Source organism: Strongylocentrotus purpuratus, unplaced genomic scaffold, assembly GCF_000002235.5.
Source record: "Strongylocentrotus purpuratus isolate Spur 01 unplaced genomic scaffold, Spur_5.0 spur5_contig_821, whole genome shotgun sequence".
In the NCBI taxonomy this organism is placed as follows: domain Eukaryota; kingdom Metazoa; phylum Echinodermata; class Echinoidea; order Camarodonta; family Strongylocentrotidae; genus Strongylocentrotus; species Strongylocentrotus purpuratus.
The window spans coordinates 1,158,766-1,179,090 of NW_022145526.1; the positions used below are offsets into that span (position 1 = coordinate 1,158,766).

A 20,325-nucleotide genomic window follows, 5' to 3' on the forward strand; every position below is an offset into this window, starting at 1 on the left:
AAAGGGCTATTAATATTTTACTTTTCACTTTAACACAAACACAAAATTTCACTGGCGCTCTGAATTCCACTTGTTCGCTTGATCCAAACACAAATTGCTTCATTTGCTTGATATCCTCCTCCAATAATGATTCAAAGCACATCCACTTAAAGGCACTTTCACATATTATACATGTAGTAGATCCTTTCATAAATTTGAGACAAACTCCATTCAAATTTCCTGCTCCAGTAGAATACACAACTTGGTTACTGGCCTTACTAGCGATGTTGTTGCAGTTTTCACTTTCGCTCTGCGGACGAACCCCTTGTTGTCTGGCATAACCTCTTGCACTCGGGCCATGGACCAGGAACATCTGTGCGCTGTTTCGTCTATGACGAGTACAATGTCCCCCACCTGAAGGTTACGACTTGGCTGCAGCCACTTTTGTCGGCGTTGTAGGGAAGGCAGGTATTCTCGCACCCACCTCTTCCAGAATAGGTCTGCCAAGTACTGCATCTGTTTCCACCGCTTCTTTGCGTAGATGTCCTTGTCGTCGAAGATCCCTGGAGGTAGCGTCGTTGAACCCTTCATAGTCAGCAAGCTGTTTGGTGAGATTACATCCAGATCATTTGGGTTGTCTGAACATCGGGTAAGAGGCCTACTATTTATGACGGCCTCCACTTCACACATAAATGTATGGAGCTGCTCCTCGTTCTGGTAGGACTTTAGATACTGCTCTCTCATGACTGCACACAATATCTTTCTGACTGTTCTAATTTGGCGTTCCCATACTCCCCCCTGATGGGAAGCAGCAGGAGGATTGAAATGCCATTTAATGCCATGGTTTGCATGAAAGTTGATCAGCTGGTCTTGATTCAGCTCCTTTAATGCCTGCTTCAGTTCCCTCTCAGCTCCTACTAAATTTGTACCATTATCCGAGAACATCTCTTTCATAGGTCCTCGGCGGCTGATGAAGCGACGAATAGCCTCAATACAGGAGCTTGTGTCTAGACTCGATGCAACTTCAATGTGCACCCCTCTGCAGGACAGGCATGTGAAGATTACGCCATATCTTTTCCTTATGCTTCTTCCACACTTTATTTCAAAAGGACCAAAATAGTCCATGCCAACTCTGGTGAACGCCGGCTCGTCACTCTGAACTCGACTTCTTGGAAGTTCTGCCATTTTCTGATGACCAGCCTTTCCTTGGTTCTTTCTGCAAATGATGCATTTCCTTGCTATGTTTCGTGCTAAAACTCCAGCTCCTACCACCCAGAATTTCTGTCGTAATTCAGCTACCATGTGATTTTGTCCCTGATGACCAACTCTCCTATGGATGTATTGCATTAAAAGAGTGGTTACATGATGCTTCTTTGGTAGGATGTATTGATGTTTAGCACTGCTTGGAATCTGGGCATTCTGCAACCTTCCACCTACTTGAAGTAACCCATTGCTCAATTCTGGATCAAGGTTACTAAGGGTAGAGCGTTTTGGTACTCCTTTCTCTTCTCCGTGACCAGCCAGTCGTTTCATTTCCTCTGGGAATGATTCTAGTTGCAATTGTTTAACAATTGCGACTTCGGCATCTTCAATGTCCTTATTTGTCAGGCTGAACATTTCACTGGAATTGCCATCTATTCCTTTCCCCTTTCCTTGTAGCATTTTCTTGAACTTCAATATCCAGGCAACTCCTCGTTTCAGCTTATCCCAATCAGAATAGTGCGACAGGAGTGCACTTATTGGATCCTCCTTGTTTATCATTGTGGCATGAATGTGAGTCTCATCCATATCTCCTGACATAGTATCATCAGCTTTCTCCATTCTTGCTGGAGCTTTCACACCCTCAGATGGCCATATTTCTTCAGACTGCTTTAGGAATTCTGGGCCTTCAAACCATTCCTTCTTCTTGGTTAGTTCACTGGCATCCAATCCCCTGGATGCATGATCTGCCGGGTTTAACTTGGTAGGAATGTACTTCCACTGATTTGTCTCTGATCCATCTCGGATGATACTCAGTCTGTTTGTCACAAATACTGGATATCTGGCAGTTTCGTTGGCAATGTATTTCAGAACTGTTTGACTGTCCGTCCAAAATACTGTCTCATCCAACTCCATATTCATTTCCCTCTTGATCATACTGTCTTGCTTTACTGCGAGTGTTGCAGCAGTTAACTCCATCTTCACAATAGTGTGAGGCTTCAGTGGGGCAACCCTGGCTTTGGCTGTCAAAAATGCCACATGAACCTCTTCATTCTCATCTGTCTGTCTCAAGTAGGTCACAACACCATAGCCATCCATGCTAGCATCGGCAAAGTGGTGCAGCTGTCTGTTTGTTACTATACCAAAGTTCTTTGGTTTTAGACATCTTTCAGTCTTCACCTGGTCAAGATTTTGTAGCTCATTCATCCAATGTTCCCATTCCATTTTCTGCTTTTCAGGGATTGACTGGTCCCAGTCCAATTTAGCTTGGCACAATTCTTGCAGAATTATCTTAGCCTTCAGAACGAATGGTGCTGCTAGCCCGAAGGGATCATAGACTGAGCTCATTACTGATAGGATGTTTCGGCGAGTAGCCTTTCTTGACATTTCTTTCAATTTGAATCCTAACTGGTCATTTTCTGGATCCCATCTCACACCAAGAGCTCGTTCAGTTGGAAGAACTTCCCTTTGTAAGTCCAAATCCTTCAATTCAACAGCATGTTCCTCCTTTGGAATGGAATCCAAGACCTCTCGTCTGTTGCTTGACCATTTGGTTAACTTGAAGCCTCCCTTGGACAACACTTGTCTTAATGATTCAGCTAGATCAATGCCTTCTTGGGGTGTTGATACTGACTTCAGAAAATCATCAACGTAAAAGTCTTTCTGTATGGCATCTAGGACTTCTTCCTTTGCACAACCTTCATTGTCCGTTGCTGTTCTTTTCAGGGCATAATTCGAACAACTGGGAGAAGATGTAGCCCCAAAAAGATGGACTAGCATTCTGTAGGCTACTGGCTCTTTGGTGATATCCCCCTCAGGCCACCACAAGTAACGCAGCATGTCGCATTGGTCTGGTGTAACTTTCACCTGATAGAACATAGACTGTATATCTGCCATTATAGCCACTTTCTCTTTCCTCCATCTGAGGAGAACACCAAGCAATCTGTTGGTTAGATCTGGTCCTTGTAGGAGTTCCTGATTAAGAGACTTTCCTTTGTAGCTGATAGGACAATTGAAGACTACTCTAATCTTTCCTGGCTTTTGGGGATGATACACCCCATGGTGAGGGATATACCATACCTTCCCATCATGTCTGTCCAAGTCTGCTTCTGGAACCTTCTCTGCATAGCCTTGCTTTTCCAGATCATTCATGAATGTGGTGTACTGTTCATGGATTTCCTTGTTCTTTGATAACTTCTGTCCTTGTCTTTCCAGAAATCTTTCAGCTTGGTCCTTGTTGTTAGGCATAGCCACATCTCTCTGCTTTAAGGGCAGATCTATCTGATAATGATTGTCTTTCTTAGTGATAGATTTCTCCATTATGTCCAAGAAAGTCTTGTCGTCAACTGACAGGCCCTCTCTGTGATCACTTAGTCTCTCTGTAAATTCCATATTGCAGAAGTCTTTGAATTTCCGTTCTAATTCCTCTTGTCTAGGAATGATGGAAACTTCTTCCTGTTTACAAAAACAGACTTTGTGAATATCTGCTTGCTCTTGAGCTTGTATACCATACACGAGCCAACCTAGCCTTGAGCGGATAGCATATGGTTCTTCGATGTCACCAGCTTTAATTTCTAGAGGCATCGATGCTGACGGAACGTTGGCTCCAATCATGAGAGTTACCCTTGAAATAGAGTTGCGGTTACTTATTTCGGGCAATTCTATGTCCTTCAGATGTTTCCATCGTTTCAGATCCTTTTGAGTTGGAGCATCTGAAACTGTCACTGGTATACCATCTTTGACATAGATGGGCGGAAGATTGATGAATTCCTTCTCCTTTACTCCTGCGATCTGCAGCTCATCTACAGTGACTTCTGTATCTATCACTTCTTCAAGATTCAATGTCTTGACTATTAGCTTGGTTTTCCTGGTTCTTGCATGCAGCCTTTGGGTAAGTTCTGTGTCACAGAAGACTGTTCCACATCCATTATCTATGAATGCATAAGTTGATATGCATCTGTCATTTCCTTTGTGCTTCACGATGACTGGAACTATCGTCATGCACGTCGATGTCTGGGGTTTTCCTCCAACACTTTTCTTCACATTGGTAGACCCTGAAGAGATCCTTCCAGCTTCACTTTGCACATCGGTAGATGTTGAAGCATCATTGGTGGTTTTCCTTGTATTTCCTTCTCCGTCTTTCATCCACCTGGGATCATGCATTAAAGTGTTGTGCATCCTGTCGCAGACATCACACTTGATCTTACTCTTGCATTCCTTTTTCAGATGTTTTGGTTTCAGGCATCGGAAGCAGAGGCCTTTCCTTTTACATTGCTCTGATCTTTCTTCAACTGTCAAGGCTTCAAATTTTCGGCACTCGTCAATAACATGCCTTGAGTTGGTGCCACAGAAAGTACAACTTGGTTCCCTCTTTTCCTTCTGCTCCCTATCCTGTTGTGTAGCTGTACCAAATGCCTTTGTGCTTCTTGATTTTTGTAGTTTTTCTTTCTCATCTTTATTGTAGGAAGCATTTTTCTCAGTCCTCTGATATCCCAATCCCTGTACCATGGGATCGTTAATGTTTCTTTCAGTCTGTATGACGAACTGTGCAAGGTCGTCCAGGGTGGGATTCCTATTGGCAATATCACGAGTCAGGCCTACTCGTGAGATCCACTTCTGTTGGAGATACAAGGGTAGTTTGCTTGCCAGAACTCTCAGAAAACTTGCACTATCCATGCCTCCTAAGTCCCCTGCTGCTCTAACATGTGAGCAATTATTGAGGTATATTGCGAATTTTCGCAATCCTTGCCTATCTCCTGATCGTATCTGCTCCCAGGCAATTGCCCTTTCCTTGTATGCATTTATTATGTTACTCTGCTTTCCATAGTCTCTGTGTAGCATGGACTTGGCAGTCTCATATGCCCTCTTACTTGGTTGTATGTGGGGGCATTCTCGAATAAGCTCATGCGCTTCTCCTCGTGTGTATTTTAGTAGAAGCTCTAGTCTTCTGAAAGGTTCATCAGTTCTCTTTTCAACCACATATTCAAAATTCCTTATAAAGGTAAGGTAATCAAGTGGATCCCCATTGAACGGCTCGAGATCTGGCGATGGTAGACTGTTTTCTGCAGTGAATCTAATCATCTCCCTAAGCATCTGTTTGGTGGCTCCTTCTTCATTGCTCACAGGTTCCTTGCGAAAGGCTTGTTCTTGTTCTTGTCTACGACCACCGACAAAATCATCTCTAACTCGTTCTCGTTCTTGTCCACGATCACGGAAAGAGTCACCTCTAACTTGATCTCGTTCTTGTCCATGATCACCGACAAAATCATCTCTAACTCGTTCTCGTTCTTGTCCACGATCACGGAAAGAGTCACCTCTAACTTGATCTCGTTCTTGTCCACGATCACGGAAAGAGTCACCTCTAACTTGATCTCGTTCTTGTCCATGATCACCGACAAAATCATCTCTAACTCGTTCTCGTTCTTGTCCACGATCACGGAAAGAATCACCTTCCACTTTCCATTTCTGTAGCTCTTCCTCTGAGTCTTGTTGTAGAAGCTTCAATTCTGCTTGCAAGAGAATAGCAGTCTTTTGTCTTTCAATCTCCGCTTCTTCATCCTTCAAAAGCTGACTCTTTCTCAAATTCTCAGCCTTTTCTTTTGCAATTCGTATTTCTTGTTCGGCTTGTTCCATTTCATGTTGTTTTTGAAGTGTTCTCAGTTTCTTCTCAAGTTCACTCGTTTGATGTAAGGCTATCAACTTTGCTTTAAGTTGTCTTTCCTTCTTTCTCTCTCTTTCTCTCCTCTTTGCAGTACTGGCAGAAGAGGCCGATGATCCACATAATGACAATGTGGATTCTGAGTCATCTTGATCTTCTTTCCCATTCTCTAGATCTCTTTCTCTAGTAAAGCTCCTTGTTGCACCACTCTCCTTATCATCAACATGATCAATATCATTGCCACTGGTATTGCTCAGTTCCTTATCTTTCACGACATGATCGATATCATTGCCATTGGCATTGCTCAGTTCCTTATCTTTCCCACCTGGGGATTTGGGAGTAGTATTCCCATCCAGCATAATTGCAATTTACTTGATAAACATTCCTTTCAAATCAGCAGTAACGTGTAGAGCTATAGAGTCTAGCCGATTTCACTTCAAAGTTTCATTTCATTCAGCCGATTTCACTTCTGAGTTTCATTTCATTGAATTACTCACTGTGTCACGTCACGTCAGACTTTAGTACTTGTGCGGTGTTCGCGAGTATCACGCCCGGGGGCTTTGCCGTGTCGAATTCCTTCATCCATGCAGTATCCGTTGAAGAATCGACTTTGTTTTACTAATGTAGAGATATCTACATATGATCCTTGAGACAATGTGGTAATTTCATGGTTCTTTGTTTATTAACACTCAACTGAACTCCCATCAATTCCATACACCGGAATGTACAAAGTAGCAATAATAGTAGTAGTTTAGTAGGTAAAACAAAGTTTTCCTTCCTTGAATCCGTGCCCACATCATATCATATTTGTAGTTCCCATGTGACAAGCCTAGCTACGTTTGTACAACAATTCCAGTCAATCTACGGTATCCTCAAAACAAAAACTAAATTTGGCTTCTTATATCTTGATCCTTACACGTATAATTTCTGATTTTGAGTTAAAATTACTAAATTAATACAAGCTGAAATTACTTAAAGTTCTTATGTATTTGATTTTACTTAAATATTCCACGTATGTTCTACTAAATTGAAAGTTTGAGTTAGCAAGACTTAAATTTAGTGCGTAAGTGGCAAAACTTATATTTTCAAGTAAATTCTACATGGAAAAAATACGTACAAATTACCAATGAACAAATTCTTTTTTACAGTGTATGATACTACTACTACTACTACTACTACTACTACTTATAATAATAATGATAGTTCATGTAGTAAGATGATTTTCAAGCTGTAATTCTTTCTAGATTGCCCAATAAACGAAATCACGTGAAAATCACGTCAATATCAAGGTATCGACTTGAGGAGATTTACGTTCTTCAAACACCGGACATTTACGTAAATGTGTTAATACGTTTATTGCATTAGGTAACTTAAAACACACGTACACTAAATCACGCAATTGTCACTGCAATATCACCATTATAATAACGTGATTATCCCTACCTTGGAGACCATGGTTTGTAAACCTAATACTTTCGTGTTTGTTTGGTTATGAAATTACATCTTCATACACGAAATTATCGCGTCACAGAAACACGTGAAGCGTTAGTGATAGTTTAAGTCAAAATATCTGCGTGAAATTCACGTGAATATTACGAGGCTGATTTGAGATGAATCATGTTCTTCATTCACGTGAAATTTACGTCGAAGAGGAAGGATGTTACTGTAACCCGCGTTCAACCCAATAATTACGCAAATGTTACACAATAAATGAACCAAAATAATGACGTTCTCATCCCGTTTCTGAACATCGTGTCTTGGATCTTCCATAATTACGTCCAGGCGCGCCGGAAGCAGTTTGGGATTAGAGGGGGTGGGTGGGGGGGGGGGGGGGGTGGGTGAGTAAGGGTGACTCACTTTTTGTTGTGGGTGTAGAACCAAATTTGACCCTTTATTAAATGACATGAGAAAAGATTGATTCTCTCTCTTTATCTCTCCATCCGCCTCCTCCTCTCTCTCTCTCTCTCCATCTTTTAGTGGTACTGTTTTCCATTCCGCTATTTGCTTTTATGCCGGCATCATTCCTCCCTTGAGATAATTTATTTGAATATACCCCTGATGATGTATACATTAGACAAAAACAGAGAACGAGCGGCTAATAATGTCTGTGACGCCATTGCCTCACTATTTATCAGTTGCTTTATATATCTTTATCCAGCTAGTTTCCCTTTAATCCCCAAAAACTTGATTTCCCCATGCCTTTGCCCAGGTTATATGATTGATTTGTATCATATTGCGTGCATGACATCTTTTATGGACTTTCATGAATTGATACTTTTTTCTGAATATTGTATTTCCATAATCGTTGATTTTTATATAAATAGTTTATCAAAATGCAAATTTTTCATGATTTAAATGAACAAAAATTACTCCATATTTATAGTGCATCCACACAAACAGATATTACTATTAATAATACTTGGATGCTGGTGTGAGGAAATTAAAAAAAAAAGATATCGAGGTAGTGGGACCAAGACAGCGAAAGAGAAATGGAGCTTGAACATGATGAACATCATAATAGAGAGAGAGAGAGAGAGAGAGAGAGAGATAAAGAGAGAGATGGGAGGAAAATGCTTGTACAAGGTGTCCTATACTATAGGAGATCGAGGGCCTTGCCTCTCAGGCTGTTGCCTCCACAACTCCCCCCAACCCCAATCAAAACAATTAAGAGCGAAAGAAGGAAAGGGAAAGAAAAAAGGAAAAGAGGAGATAAAGGAAAGGGAAAAAAAGAGGAAGAAGAAAAGAAAAGAAGCCAACCAGTTGTGGATCGGGGGAGGCAAAATTCAAACGTGGTTTATTTCTAATTCCATAACCTTACGGTGACTTACAAATGTTGCTAAATGATGGTCATTTGACGGGAATTTAATTCGGGGGGGGGGGGACTGAACCCCATGCCAATACGTGACCTGCCAGTGTCACAATAAGGTCCCTTCCCCCCCCCCCCCCCCCCCCCAAAAAAAAAAAAAAAAAAAAAAAAAAGAGAAGAGAAAAAGGAAGAGGACATAGGAAGAAAACGTAGCAGACAAAGAACATCTTTTTTAATTCAAACAAGGATTAAGAGTCGAGAACTCTACAAAGAATCGTCTTCTTTCTCTAGTAATATTTTAATGAAACGTCAAAGCTTCCGCGCTTCGCGCAGGAGGGGGGAGGGGGCAATTGAATTCAGACAAGGATTAAGAGTCGAGAATGGCACAATGAATCGTCTTCTTTCTCTAATAATTAAATGAAACGTCAAAGCTTCTGTGCTTCGCGCGGGAGGGGGGGGGGGCTGAATTCAGACAAGGATTAAGAGTTGAGCTAAGGCGGATCTGACCGTTATAAAATAACTCAAATCCCTGAGTTTTATGGAGCTCAGCCCCCTTGACCCTACGCCAATTAATAAACCGCATGAAAGAGAATGGGGTGATGCAGATTTTATGTCTGCCACCCAAGTGTTTTTTCTTATTATGTTGTTGCTGGCCACCATTACATCCGAAAATTTGGCTCGGAAATTTGCCCCCCCCCTCTAAGAACTCCTGGATCCGCCCCTGTCGCTGAGGCTGTACAGCCTGCTCGACTTCTCCAAAAATCGTTGGGCGATGCCTATTACCAGCCGGGCGACCGAGCAGGCTACTAATCGGTCGGTCGCCGCTCTGAGTTGTGACCATAGCTTAAGGTCAAGCGTTTGTGCATGATTCTTATATTTATAATAATACTTGATCAATGAACAGTGCAATGTTTGTATTGTACCAGACCGTCGAATGAAACTGTAATAATCCACTAGGCTGCTCTTTAAGAAAATTCCCCTTGACACATCTCTATCTATATTTATCTACACATTTCAGAAATCATATACGTATTGATTAAATTTTGTGTGTATTTAACGTTAACAAATCAAGATTTGAATTTTATCTTGATATCGAGGATTCAGTTATTTCTTACTATCCCCTGTATATTCCTGCCACTCTCTTTTTCTCTATTTTATCCTTCTCTCTTTCTTTTTCTATTTTCTTTCTTTATCTCTATGTGTCCTTCTTTCACTATCTCTTTCTCTATGTCTCTCTCTTATCTCTTCATCTCAATCTTTCTCAACACTCGCGTCTTTTCTTCTCTCTTCATGTCTCTTTTCATCGACGTTTGTTTCTCCACGCTCTCCCTCTCCCCTTCATCCTTGTTGTATATTTACTTTTCCCTCTATCGTCATATTTTACCTTATTTCGTTCAACATGTCTCATTGATTTAATGCCTTTGTTTGTTCTTGCTATGCGGTTGCTTTATTCATGATACTTTAATAATGCATTTTTATTGCCAATGTCCCTCTTGAAATGTCCATCTTGTAAACCATCGCGGCCGCGAGGAAAGTATTAGAGTAAACCATTTTTAATGAATGAATGAGAAAAAGGCCCATTATAAAATTGGAAATGGATTCTAAATTGCGAAATTAAGAAAGGGTTCATAATTATGATCGAATCAAAATGTAAAAGTTCATGATTTTTACGATCCATAATTTAGAAAACGAAATAGACGGGCTTTTTATTATTGATAGTTTTTCTCACTTCCTTAAGACACGTTTTGTAATCTTGATAGAGTTCATCTTCTCTTTCTTTAAAGGCAGGCTTTACTACTTCAGCCAGAAGGGATTAGACCGCCCAGCGAACCAGCGAGGTCACTGTGACAGGTGGCTATCTCATTAACTCAGCTCTCATTTATCATAAGAAAAAGAGGATCATGGGGGACCAACGGGCACCGATTGGGGAAGTTTTCTATATAGAGGGAGCTTTGAATTTGGCCGCTTTTTAAAGACAGATAATTAAGACGTGCACTGGCCGGACAATTATTGATATTTCTATCTTTCCTTCTAAATCACGCACTTGTATTCTCGACATAGCTTCTGTTTTCCTTTTCTTTTTAATAGAGCTATAGAATTTCTATTTTAAACGAAAAAAATACACTCGAAGAAAAACTGTTTATACCTTTTACCCTTTTCTATTATCGACCTATTTACTCAATAATTATATTTACAGAAAATTAATTTAATAAAAAGCTATATGACTATGCTTCATTGCCTTGCTTGCCGTTGACATGTTTGTTTTTATTATCTATTCAGTCCCCAAATAACTAATAGAGATGTACGTTACATTTATATTGTCTAAATTCTTCGAAAAACAAAGTACCCCTGATTTCTAGACTGAATTCTATCTTTCAAACGCAACTCATCAGAACATGAAAACATGACGGCGGCATATTATAATATAATATAAATATTATCTGTCTCGCCTCGACTTGACAAAGATAATATTATCTCCCTCACCTCGACTTGACAAGGATAACATTTTGGCAGGCATATTTAAAATCACGACTTTACTTTCAACCAATCAGATGGCAGGATTAGGAAAGATTCTTTAAGTAAGGTTTATAATAGGATTTATATCATTGAAGCATAACAAAAATAAACACAAATATATGATTTGGGTATTATAAACAATAGGCGAGCCAGTAATTTAAAATAGCAAATCTTATGTTGTTAACAAAATTATTTTTTTGAATATGAAAATACAAGGCATCTAATCCGTTTACAGGCAGGATGCATCTACATGAAGTGAGCCCACATATATCCACGGTACGACTGGTCTCTTTATTGAAAAAGGCATATCAGAAAAGAATGACCACATATTTGTCTCTAGTGACAAGTTGTTATTGTTGTTTTGGGGTTTATAAGGCTGTCCAATCTGAAAAGATTATTTTCGCAAGGCTATACTGTTTTTTTCGAGTTATTTATCAGTGATCATAAGATGGCGCTGTTTCTTTTGCTCTGACAAATTAGATTCTGCTTTATGAAGATATCGATTGGCAGGATGTGGCGGTGAGCCAGGCCGCGGGGTGGCTGTTTCAATTAAGCCCAGACGACCTCATTGAGAAGAGGCTCGGCTTCCATGCGAGAGGCTGGAGTTTGGCGGCATATCACTGTCCTCCTGCCGGCGGCAGCCAGGCTGAGCTCATGTTTTCTAGCTTTTTCCGAGGCTCGGTTTCCATTCGAAAGGCGGCAGCCGGCGCATGCTTTCGGATACCATTTCCTACCGTCAGCGGTAGCCGGCTCAGCTAATTAAAAAAATGCAGCCAAGACGCATAAGTGCAGTTAGCTGCCGCCGGCTGGTATATTTATTTTTGACGCCTCGCCTAATCAGTGTTCTTATCTAGATGATGGCTGTAATTCACAATACCTTTGTTTGTTATCTTCGTTATAAAGACCAACATGCTTTTTTTTTTTCTTGTCCTTATATTATGCGAAGTGCTTTGTTGTGATACTGAGTGCAACTGACTCGAACTTAAGTCACCGATTTAGGTCTCTGGAACAAAATTGCTTAATAAAAAGAGAGAAATGGAGAGAGAGAGAGAGAGAAACAGAGAAAGAGGAAGAGAGAAAGAGAGAGAGAGAATGAGAGAGTGAGAGAGAGAGAGAGAGAGAAGGGTAAACGGGGAGGGGGTGAACATTCATATTGGTGTCGTGGTCGAGTGGTTTAATCACTTTACTGGAAATGCAAAGGTGGGAGGTTCAAGCTCCGGCACGGCACATATGTCCTCAAGCAATGCATGCCATCTCCATGGACATTGCTCCCCTGCACATAGTCCAGAATCTGGCCTATTTAATTTTGATCCTCACCAAATCAACGCTACCTTCCGCTACTTACTTGCTACCAGCCGATGATGGCGTGATCATTAAATTAGGACGCCCGGCGTAAGCTGGGCTGGTGAGCATAATTATGAGTTTGTTGATAACGCCATCTTCGACGGCTTGAATCAAGTATGTAGGGAATTATAAATGACCGGGCATATTCTGGACTACCCTCCACCTTCGTGCTAAATGGATACCCGGTCAGATGCAAAGGTCAAAGTGATTAGATTAGCATGTGCCCGTAGAAGGGCGAATGGCTGGGATGTTCCCCAGAAAGTGTTTAATGTGCAGAATAGTTATTGGATCCAGTCACCGGTCGATATAGTAATACAAGTGCTTTGCTCGCTTGTAAAAAAAACGCGTTATCAGAAACATCCAATTAATGTTATTACTAATAGTGTTATAAATAATATTATTACTTTTATCATTAACATTATTATTATCATGAATATCATTATTACTATTATCATGACAATCATCATCGTCATTATTAACATTATTGCAACACAACAACTCTGAGAATGAAAAAATAATACATTTCCACTAATGTTATGAACCAGAGCACTATTAACACTGAGTTCCCATAGGACATCTATTTAAATTCAGATGGTCATATCTCAGCCAATACTTAATATAATAATTCAATTGGTTTTCGACATTCGGACTTTATTTTAGATGCTCTTTCGGAAAATGAAGAAAATATTGAGAAATTCTAAAAATAGATTTTTGAAGACGTCACACTTCACCACTCTATTAATACTAAAGTGTGCGCGTGTGTGGGTCGTGGTGTACGTGTGTGTGTGTGTGTGTGTACGCGCAAGTGTATGTGTGTGTGAACATAAAATACAATGTAGTTACTTAAACTTTATGTAGGTAGGCAATTAAATTTCAAGTTCAAGTTTTATTTCCACATGTGGTTCATAAAAAACAAGTATACATACATGTTCAGACATATAAAAAATACACAATTAACAAACAATAATATTAAGAAACAAATAGCGAACAAATTCTAAAGTCCATAAACATAGAACAACTAAATACATGTAGATATAAAAAATAAAAAATAAAAAAAAAAATAAAAAAAAACAGGTTGGGGGACCAACAGAGGCCAGGGGCCTGTCGAGGCTAATCCCCAGAACAATAATAGATACTTTGGATATTTTATATATAAAAAAAAAAAAAAAACAAAAACAAAAACCAAAAACCCACAAACCATAGCGAAGTACAGTACATGATTAAACAAAATTAAGTTGGCAAATTTTAAATTGTTAAAATGATTAAAATAATGTATTTTCTCATGTATATCATACAAATGTCATAGACAGCTTTTACATTGTTAAAATTTATTTTAAACACACTGTTATCCAGAAAAGGAGGTACAGTTTTGCTTGCAGGCCTTGATATTACTCCTTATGTAGTGTCCGTATCACAGATCTGTAGTGTCCGTAAAAATGGCTCCTAATCTTTTCTACCAGCGATATTGAAACCTAAGCAATAATGCATTTTAATGTCATACTTTATTATATCTAACTAATATTATTATATAAAAATATATATAATATAATTATATAACAATTTAATTTAATATTATTATTATTAAAATAAAATATTGATATTAAATTACTCGTAAGTCACTTATTATTTTTATTCTGTTAAATTACTTGATGAAAAAAAGCTTAATTGTTTGCGAAATATCATATCCAGGAGAAGAGCAACTGTATCAAATCAAATTTAGTAGTATTTAGTTATCAAGCTGTATGTGTACACCACCACACACTTGTTACGGACACTACATGCGTTACGGATACTACAAATGCCATTTATGAAATTACAAAAAAACAAACTGTTATGCTTAGCTGAATATTATGATACCATAGCCGGCCCCCGGGGATAGTTACACAAAGCAAACTGTATACGAACTTTGAAAACATTTTCATATAGCAGGAATGACACCGTTACAGACATTACAGGAATGTCCGGCATTTAATTTTGTAAAGTTTGTATCTATGTTTGATTTTTTGTTTCTGTCGATAGAACGACATGTTACTTAGAAAATATAACCAATTAACAATTAATATAATGCTAAAATATAAGAATTATAGAGGCAAAATTATGCATATATCTGCTTTTCAAAAAAGCCTTACGCTTGTCTCTCTTCACATAAATAACCACTGTATCGCAATTATTAGGTCAATTCTAAAGCCGTAAAAATACTGAGTGGAGATGAAAAGGACTATAAGATGGCATGAAAAGATGTGGCATATCTTGTGTAATTGGTAACACCTTATTAAAAAAGAAACATTTTCAAAGTGCAAATGGGTAACAGCCAAATAGTGGTATTTTTGGCACTCTTTTACCATTCTCACACAACCAACACAAATGAAAACAAAAGTTGCTGCCTGATGAAGAACTCCTATGGTCCATCATTTCAGTCCACATGAGATTTGATTATGACTTTGTGTTTCCAGGAGAGATGCGTAACAATGTAGGTAGAATAGATGCACCCTGATTGTGGTTGGCCTTAAAGGGATCCGGTAACTTTGTCTCAGATTCTGAAATAAAATGTTTGATTTAGCTCATGATGCAATGATAATTATAAACCTTTAGGTCAGTCAGGAACCCCATGACTTTTACAAGCCGATCGCCTGTCTGATCGTCAAGATATTTATGATTGGAATTACAAATTTTGAAAACCGTTCGCCTGACGGTTTTCATAACACTACAGTCTATTGGGGGAAACGAGTATGGTAAAACCGGTCACTCAAAGATTTTTACTTTTTGAGGCACTTCTTGATCATTTTGAAGTGCAATTTTTGTAGGGCTTCAATATTACACGATATCACAGACACTGATAACACGTATGGCCGTGTATCTCAGATTTAACATTGTTACACGATCCCTTTAACGTATTGTAGTTCGTGACATATATTATTTCATCTTAATGATTTTAAATGTCATGCCCATCACTTTGTAAACCAGGAAGCAACTAATCTTATACATTCAATATCACATTTTCTGTCGGTTACTTTGCGTTTAATACGATTTACATTAATTAAGGTCATTCAAATACCATGGTTATAAATAGCTAATTTCCCTTGAAATTGAAAGGAAATATGGAATGTCTTTCATTCTCAAGCTTTTCTTCCCGTCACGCGATGAATCTTCTTTTGTTACTTTCTTCTTGACGAAGATTTATAGTTTCACACCTCATGTAAACTCACAGACGGTGTCAACAGATTATTTAAGAGTTCTAATTCATCAGGGTTTATTCCGTACACTTTCGTGTACGATTCCAGCACGCAATTGAAAGCAATATTTACACTAATTAAGTTCAATCAAATATCATGATTATATATAGCTATTTTCAGGCGAAATTGAAAGTCTTTTACTCTGAAGCTGTACTCCCCCAACGACGGTATAAGTAATATGTCACGTGATTCATTTTCTCTCCTTACTTTCTTCTCGAAGAATGTGCAGAATATCACACCCCATGTCAACTAACAAAAGGCGGCAATACATTTTATAGGAGTTTTACGTCGACACGGTTTATTCAGTATACCTTCGTGTCCAGTACGCAACTTGCACAGATTACCAACAACATTAACAAGATCAAGGTAAAACAATTGTTTGAAAAGATTCTTTTTGGGGGGCGTTGATTTAAAGTAAAGTATATGACAGGAATTATAGGGGAAGACAGTTATCCATTGTTTCACCCGACGCAGTACTCAGCATGATAACCATATAAAGCTCTTGGTGACTAATTACCAAGGGTGTTTTTTCTTCTACAATTACAACAAACTATTGACTGTCTTCAAGATTAGATGTAGTGAGTATCAATAATAATCTTCCCATTTGACGATGATGATGATGATGATGGTGATGATGTTGGTGATGTTGTTGATGATGGTGATAATAATAATAATGGTGATGGTGATGATAATGATGAACATGATCATAATGATCATAATGATGGTGGTGATGAAACTGATAATAATGATGGTCGTGATGATACTGATAATAATGATGGTGGTGATGATACTGATGATAAGGATGACGATAATTATAATGATGATGATAATTATAATGATGATGATGCTGGTGAATTGGTGATGAAATGATGATGATACAGATGATGATGATGATGCTAATGATGATGATGATTGCACGGGCGTCAATCCTAATAATAATAATAGTAATACCTATTGTTCAGGGGGGGGGGGTGAATGAATAGATCACCCCCCCCCTGAACAATAGGTATCAATTACAGATCTACGCCCATGGATGATTGTGATGATAATGATGGTAAAGATAATTATGATGATGATGATGATATGATGGTTTCATGTTTTATATTATTGCATTATGTTGATAGATATGGTCATGATTATAATTGTATCTTAAGGTTAGGTTGAAAATGTCAATAGATAAACAAATTTAGGCGATTTAGAGACATAAAATGAAGCCTTCACTTCAGCTCTGGATATCCAATCGCCGCCGCTATGCCGATATTTCCCTGGGCCCTGTTTCATAAAAAATTGTTTCCAATAACAAGTTAAATAACTGTTATAAGCTTCTGAAGTCGTGGCATTTGATTGGTTGAGAGAAAATTTGTCATAGAAATGTAGTATTTGTTATTGGTAACACTCTTTATGAGACAGGATCCTGGCCAAAGCATACACAGCTCAACTTTTAGACTTATCATCATCGCGGTTGCAATAAAATGTGTTTGAATTATTTTGTTATATTGTGCTTTAAAACAACTATTGTATCTGTTTTGTTGCTGTCTAACCTGTCTTGTTTACTAGACTAATAATTCGCACTGATATCAAGGACTCACACACATACAAATATTTGATTTGATATATATGATTCATTTGATTTATTGTTTAATCCCTTCACCTCTTTCACATGTTTATTTATCAAAAAAAAGCAAATGACGAAATTGATAGACGACAAAGTAACTAGTTGGCTGTTAAAGAAGCTTGTTGTTGTTAGATTATGTTTTAAGGCAATTCAGTAAAACTGATTAGTTTTCAGATTATAAAGAAAAAATAGTACACATTTGAGCAATGATTGGGGACTAGGGATAAAATTTAACTAAGCGGATACTAAGACGTTTATTTCCAATAAGTGTTTTTACTTTAATTCTGACAGGTATAGTTCATCATGATCATTTCCCTCGTGCCATATCAGCTGGTCATATATCTCTCTTCCGTGGTTGTCATATCTTGCTGTAAGTTCGCCTATATTCTGTCACTGTACGTTTTATATTTAACTTAAAAACATTGCAAAGGTTAATCATCGCTCAAAAAGGTGCTTTTTTGAAAGTTCCAGTATATTCTCAAAAGGTAAATCATGAACATCAATAGAAACTTAATTGTGAAACATTATCTCATTACCTTTGTTAGTACCTCAATGCATATCTGATTCCAATATGTTCATTCAATTCATTATTGATGTATCTGTCTTGAATGTATATTATTATGAAAAGAAAAAAAATATATAGTCGAAAATTATCGAGGTGTGTTATTGGTCTCTTTATAAATATGAATAGAATATGTAATGCATTTTTAAAATTATAATAACCACTCGACTAAGTAATACGAACGAAACAAAATAATTGGCGCTTTCTAAAACATTTTCTTGTGCCGAAGCTTTTGGTGCTCGTCTTTTTTTGTGCATGGCTAATCGTCAACGAAACGAAGTTAAGTCTTTTGTCAACTCTGTTTGTTGCTTCGGCAGGCAGCCAGTGAAAACGAACTCGTTTAATCAAATTTATAAAAATGCAAGCACTACTTTAAACAAACAGAATTTTGTTATTCCTGAGGTGTCATAATATAAGAGGGCAAAAATTGAACTTTTTAGATATGTGATTTTCCCCTTGAAATTCAGATACCGCCCGCCAAATGACTTTTTGGTTTTCCCTCTTCAATTTATTGTTAATCACTCATGCGTGAAAGATGCATCATATTAGTTGCATCAAATAAAAGAAGAGGGTCTAGGCTTTACAAATATGTGTCATTTATTAATTATAATTGTGATTAAGTTATGATAAAACATCGATAATTGTCAGTTTCGTTTTGTTCTGGGACGCACTGTATAATGGCCGTTTTTGTTGTCAATATGAATATACTTCAAAGTGTATATGAAATTATATTTTACTTTGTATTTTTATACTTACGAAATCTAGCTCTTGAGCTGCGATATGGTTTTTGATAAATAATTTAATTTAATTCAATTTGAAATGTATCAATTTCCTTTGTATATCAATCCAGTTGAATGCCAAGATCGGTGTTTAAATGGCGGTGTTTGTACGTCATCATGGAGAGGGTCAATGTGCGCATGCCCAGATGGTCTCAGCGGGTCAAGATGTGAATCTCGTGAGTCTCCCTAAGCAAGTTTCACTACACTCCATTAAAATAACACTATAGATTTAACCCACGGTTTGTGGCCCAGTCTTTCAAAGATAAAGAGAGATGCGATTGATCCGTAAAGTCGATGTGAATCTCATAAGATATGAATCTCGTAAGTCACCCTATAAAGCAAGTTTCACGACACTCCACCAAAAATAACACTTTAGATTTAATTTAAACACGGTGTTGTGGCCAAGTCTTATAAGAAAAAGAGAATAACTTGGACATATATACGTATTCTACTTAGGATCCAGATACGCACCACTACTATTCCTTTGTGACACTGCGGGGAGTTTTATCTACGAGAGCAGCGCGGACGAACTGGATTTCAATCCCCTCCCTCTACCGAACATCCGACGACCAGTAGCAGTCGGATACGACTACGAAGATTACGTCATATTTTGGGTCAATGCTGATGACGGTTCTTTAAATCGTGTTCAACGGAACGGGTCAGATTACAGCGTATTGCATGTTGGTCATGGTAAGGAGTTTGCTTTTTGTTTGGGGGGGATAAAATGATAGACAATTAAACAATTTTACAGTTTGAACATTATTAAAGGTAGGACTATTTCTATATAACATGTGAGGCTAATTGAAAGGCGTGGCTTGTAATTGTAAGCCCTTCTTACAAATTAAAGTACGTCTTAATAAAAGTTGGTTGAGTGATTATTTATAATTATCAATAAAGTATGAAGCTGTGTTTTTTTCCTCCAAGTATTTAACAAGCTTTCTAAATGTACCACCGGGTTAAGAAGGAAAAAAAAATTATCATCATTCTTTGGTTCTTTTTCTTTTTTACCCCTCGGTACATTAACAAAGCTTGTACTTTAATGTACTTTAAGTTTAAATTCTAGAATTTTGGAGCTTAACTCATTTATAATTTTTTTTACCAAGACTTTAACCTTCCACTTCATAAGATGTTAAGAACAATATTAATAATAATTACAATAATAAGGGTGATGAAGATATTCATATATTGATTTATGTAGCGTCCTTTTCAGAGGATACCGACTACGCGCTATCCCTTTGTCCATGAATAGATTAAGAAGAAATTTAGACCGTAAGATTTCACAAGGTAACAAATGTAATTCATGAAGTTTCAAAATTCCCTTACCTCATCTTCATAAACTGAGGAATGTTCGAGCTAAAATTACTTGCCACCTGTACCAGAATCAAACCTTCCCTTTTCTTAGCTATCATCGATCTGGCTATTCATGTACCGTCAAAGAAAATCGCCTGGATCAATGCCCTGAGAAACCTAGCGGGATTATACGACTATTCAGCTGATCTACAAGGCGTGATTTTCTCTGGCAGCAGCTTTTCTACGGTAGCAGTTCACCCGAATGGGTAACTATTAGCTTTTGGTGACACATCAATAGTGTATTTGTTATCATTATTATTATTGATACTGATACTTTATTAAT

General features: G+C 38.0%; 1 protein-coding gene across 1 annotated transcript; it reads right to left on the reverse strand.

Moving 5' to 3' along the window:
• Window positions 1-210: 210 nt before the first annotated feature.
• LOC100892289 lies at window positions 211-6,195 on the reverse strand. Its single transcript, XM_030981053.1, has one exon. It carries the CDS (start codon window positions 6,193-6,195, stop codon window positions 211-213), a length of 5,985 nt encoding a protein of 1,994 aa, XP_030836913.1.
• Window positions 6,196-20,325: the final 14,130 nt, after the last annotated feature.